Consider the following 4818-nt stretch of genomic DNA (forward strand, 5'->3'; position numbering starts at 1 on the left):
AACACATAGGACACAGACAGTTGTGCAATCTTCACCACTTTCCTGCATACACTTTGTTGTCTGAAGCAGTTATAGACGAAAGAGGAGAGGATCAAAGTGTCCTTTTACCAGTGCATCACATGTCTGCTACAAGCTAAGTTTTGAAAGCAAACACGAAGCTGTAGCGTCAAGGAGAAGTGAAACAATGCCTCTCATATTTTAACATTTATCCTTGATGGAAATCATAAGAGTAGTGTAGACCTTATTGCGCCCAGCAAACAGGTCATTAACCAAAAAGATACAGAGCACTCCACATGACAATGTTACAAACTAACCTCAAGAGGGGAGTCAGGTTCATCCAGGATGTTCTTTTCCCTGAAAGGCTTCTGGGTGGTCCCTGTTGAACCGGGGTCCATAACCAGCACGTTGTGACTAGCAGCTCTGTCCAATTTACAGTCACTTTTTCTGGAGTCAGTGGTCCTGCACACCTCGTAATTGTAAACATGCGGGAGAGTCCCCGTCCCCAAAGTATCCGAGTAACGTGGTGGATAATACGGAATGACAGGTAGGTTGGAGTGGTACAGGACGCGGGACTGTCTCCACCGGTACACTTTGACCGATATGATAAGCAGCAAGCAGGTGATGAAGAGGAAGGACACCACCGCCAGCGCCAAGACTAAGTAAAAAGTCAGCTGGTCATTGTACTCCTTGTCGTGCATGCTCAAGTCAGTGAACTCTGACAGCACTGGAGGGAAGCTGTCGGCCACCGCCACGTTCACAATGACCGTAGCTGAACGAGAGGGCCGCCCGTTGTCCTCCACGACAACAGTCAGTCTTTGTTTGACAGCATCTTTATCATTCACTTGGCGGACAGTTCGGATTTCTCCATTGTGGAGGCCCACTTCAAACAGCGCCCTGTCGGTGGCTGCGCTCTGACGCGGAAATGGAACTCTTTCAGTTGCTCATAGTCAAAAGAACGCACTGCATGGATGACTCCACTCTCTGCACTAACGGACACATATGAGGAGACTGGCACGCCGTTCACTGAGGAGTCCTCCAGGATGTAAGAAAGACGAGCATTCTGGTTCCAGTCTGCATCACTGGCTTTCAGTGTGAATATGGAAACACCTGGCGTGTTATTTTCTACAACGTAGGCCTCATATGAGCTCCTCTCAAAGACAGGCGCGTTGTCATTCACATCTGAGATGAGTAAGGTGAGAGTGACGCTGCTGGAGAGGGAGGGCACACCCTCATCAGAGCACGTCACTGTGATATTATACTGAGACGACCTCTCTCTGTCTAAATCATTATCTGTCACTAAGCTATAAAAATTATTTTCAGAGGTTTTGAGAGTAAATGGAATATTTTCATTAATAAAGCATTTCACCATTCCATTGTCTCCCGAATCCAAATCCTCTATGCTAATAACAGTAACAACAGTATTGATTTCGGCCCCTTCTGATATCACATTTGATTTGGACATAATGTTTATTTCGGGTCTGTTGTCATTTTCATCTAGTACATCGATAATCAATTTACAAGAATCTGTGAGTCCTCCATCATCACTCGCAAGTAAATGAATTTGAAAATGTCTTGACTTCTCATAATCTATATTTCCAATTAATGACACCTGGCCGTTGTCTTTATTTATGTCAAATATGTTTCGAACGTTATCTTGGGTGTTTGTTATTGAATACGATATTTTGGAGTTCAAATCTCCATCCTCATCAGAAGCAGAAACAGTAGCCACAAGCGTCCCTGCAGGTGAATTCTCTGTTACAATAGCCTTGTATGCGTGCTGTGTAAAAACGGGGGCATTGTCGTTCGCGTCTAACACTGTAACGTGAATCAACATCGTTCCCGACATGCGCGGCTCTCCTCCATCTACAGCCGTTAACACGAGAGACAAATGCTCAGCTTTCTCTCTGTCTAAAGGCTTCTGTAAAACCATCTCCACATTTATATTGCCATCCGCGTTATTTTGCCGTTTAAGAGCAAAATGGTCTGCTGGTTTTAATTCATAATTATGAACGCCGTTAATACCAACATCAAGATCCGCCGCCCTTTCGAGAACAAATTTAGCTCCGATAGTCGCCGACTCGCTTATTTTAAATTGCATTTCATTTTTTTCAAAACTCGGCGCATTGTCATTTATGTCTGTAACCTGCACAGTAACACTATAAAATTCGATCGGACTTTCCAAAATGATTCGGAAATGTAGCGCACAAAGCGCGGTGTGTGCGCAAAGAGCCTCTCTGTCGATCCTCTCTTTCACGAGGAGGACTCCTTTCTCTCGGCTCAGTTCGATGCATTCTTCATTATTTCTGGAATAGATCTTTGCTTTGCCGGAAATCAGACGTTGTATTTCTAAACCCAAATCTTGCGCTATGTTTCCCACTGAAGATCCTCTGCTCATCTCCTCTGGAATGGAATAGCTGACCTGGCCGTACACTGCGTCGAGGGCGAACAGAGACACAAACAACAGTACTTGCCCATTCATTGTTCTTTCCATTTCTCCCCAGCGGAGTTCCTCTCGCTTTACCCTCCACTAAAAAGAGCCTCTTCGCAGTCTAACGTCGAATATAATCCACTCGTAATCCAAATAAATGGTGTTCAGGTCCAAACGTCTGGATTTTTCATTTGACACGCACGTAAAATTATCCGTTCTCCTCTCGTCGCGTTCTCCCTTGTTTTGTGGAGGTTGCAGGGAGGCGCAGCACCCAGGCTGCTCCTACTCATCAACTTTTTGGTCTACAGCGTCCCTAAGAGTCCATATTGCAACACTGCAGGACGGAACAATTTAGAATCACCATTTTCCCCAGCGCACGCCCTACACACACAAAAAAAAAATCATAATAAATAATCTAATAATAATACACATGAAACCTACCGACTAAATTGCTGTACACAAACATTATTGACATATAGCAATCACTCTATACGTTTCAAAATGCAAAATATGTCATTAGCCAATACTGTATGTAGTACCCATTTAACAATGATATTGTTTTTTTATTTTCCTCACTGCAACCACCTCGTGTATCTCTAAACATAACTTGACACGCTTTAAAAGCATGAATAAATCTTTAAATATTATTTTTCATTAACTGGGCATAATAACGTTTTTTCGGACATGACACACGAACAGAGGTAAATTCATACTGATTGTACTCTACATGCTCCTTTAAAACGGTTTCCAAAGAAACCTAATCAATGTAGATTCACTGGCAGTCATTTTAGGAACACTATTTCACTAGTGTGGATAGAAGTTTGCAATGCAAAAGGTAAAAGTAAATGCACATCCTGGGCTCCACAATCAGCCTTCCCTCGATAGAACTATGACGACAAGACCGTTCGCCGCCGTTGCCTGGGTGGCGGGATCGCTAAAGCGATGTCGACAAAATGAAGCAGTTGAGCAAGGTAAATCCTCAAAAACAACAACGTAACAATCCTCTTAAATCATTTCAACAAGTAGCAACCAAATGATGATGTGGAAAGCATAATAATGGTCGAGGACTTTGCACAGGCTGCGTATCATTAGCAGTTTAGCCGCTAATAAGCCGTGCATCTTCCGGACCAAAACAGCAATCAGACAGTCATCTTTTGCTCGTGATTCAAACAATGCAAATGATTGCCGGTCCGCGAAAAACATGTACTTCTTTGAATCGGTCCATTGCGCAAAAAAAAAAAAAAAAAAAAAAAATTGTAACACTACTGTACACGACTGTGTATGCAGAAATTATTTAATATTTTGCAAATTTTATAAAATGTCAGATTTCAAAGTTGAACTGGTTGAAAATGGTAACAAGACTTGTACAAACCTTTAAGGGAAATATGTCAAAGAAAGAACTGAAATATGTTGAAGTTTAGTAGCGAAAACAAATGAAAGACCACCAAGGCCAAAGGACTATTCAGGCAGTTTTTGGGATTAGCGAGACCACTATAAATAGATTAAGACATACACACACAAAAAAACAAAACAAAACACAATTCCGTCGCCCCAACCATTACATTCAGCTTGTGCTCATTAGGTTTGCAGGCAATTGGAGCCTATCCCAATTGACTTTGGACAAGAGGCGGCTTAAACCTGGGACTGTTTGCCGTTCAATCACAGGTAACGTTGAAACAAACAACCATTCACACTCACGTTTATATGTACGGGTATAGATATTAACCTTGAGGGAACCGAAGAAGCATGTTTTTGTTTTGTGGGAGAAAAGCGTGCAAGCCCGCGTAGAACAAGCAAAGCCCATGTAAAATGCTTGAGGTAAATAAGATCACATGTACAGGAGATGCTATTCAGTGCTCTAACCTTTGCAGTGTTTAGCATATTTGATTCCATCCATGCATCCATGCATTTTCAACACCACTTTTATTGTACTGACTATTTATCACTGACACTTCACAAAAACTGCACATTGTTTTCACTTCGTTGGTAATCAAATCCTGCCATTCTGATAGTGATTGATGGATAACAACTTTATGAGGGTCTGGATGAAAACACGTTACCAAAGATCCAGCATTTTGAATGCAGCAATTTTGACAATAGTTCAAGTATATTCAATAAGTGATTGTGTTCAAGGCAATTTGAATATGAACTTGACAGTCCGAAAGTAAGATGGTTCCAGTCTATTGAAATGGAAAATAATGATCACATTTCAGTTTTTAACAAGTATTCAACAGTGAACAAAGGAATGAGTCAAAATGGTGAGCTCTCCGTGGTGCTGAATCTCTACTTCACCACAACTGCGGGTACTCTCAGTGAGTAATTGAAATCAAGGAGAATTGAGAGATTACTTCTCATATTTTAACATTTGTACTTGATGGAAGTCAAACGAC

At 41.8% G+C, this 4818-nt stretch overlaps 1 protein-coding gene across 1 annotated transcript; it reads right to left on the reverse strand.

The window, feature by feature from the left end:
* Positions 1-293: 293 nt before the first annotated feature.
* LOC109516975 (protocadherin gamma-A1-like) lies at positions 294-2769 on the reverse strand. The gene is given in 2 exon segments (XM_019871823.1): positions 294-904; positions 907-2769. Coding segments are annotated over 2 exon segments (2187 nt in total). The 5' UTR covers positions 2492-2769; the 3' UTR covers positions 294-302.
* Between the last annotated feature and the right edge of the window lie 2049 nt (positions 2770-4818).

The sequence above is a fragment of the Hippocampus comes genome, unplaced genomic scaffold, assembly GCF_001891065.2.
Source record: "Hippocampus comes isolate QL1 unplaced genomic scaffold, H_comes_QL1_v1.1 scaffold1089, whole genome shotgun sequence".
Lineage (NCBI taxonomy): Eukaryota > Metazoa > Chordata > Actinopteri > Syngnathiformes > Syngnathidae > Hippocampus > Hippocampus comes.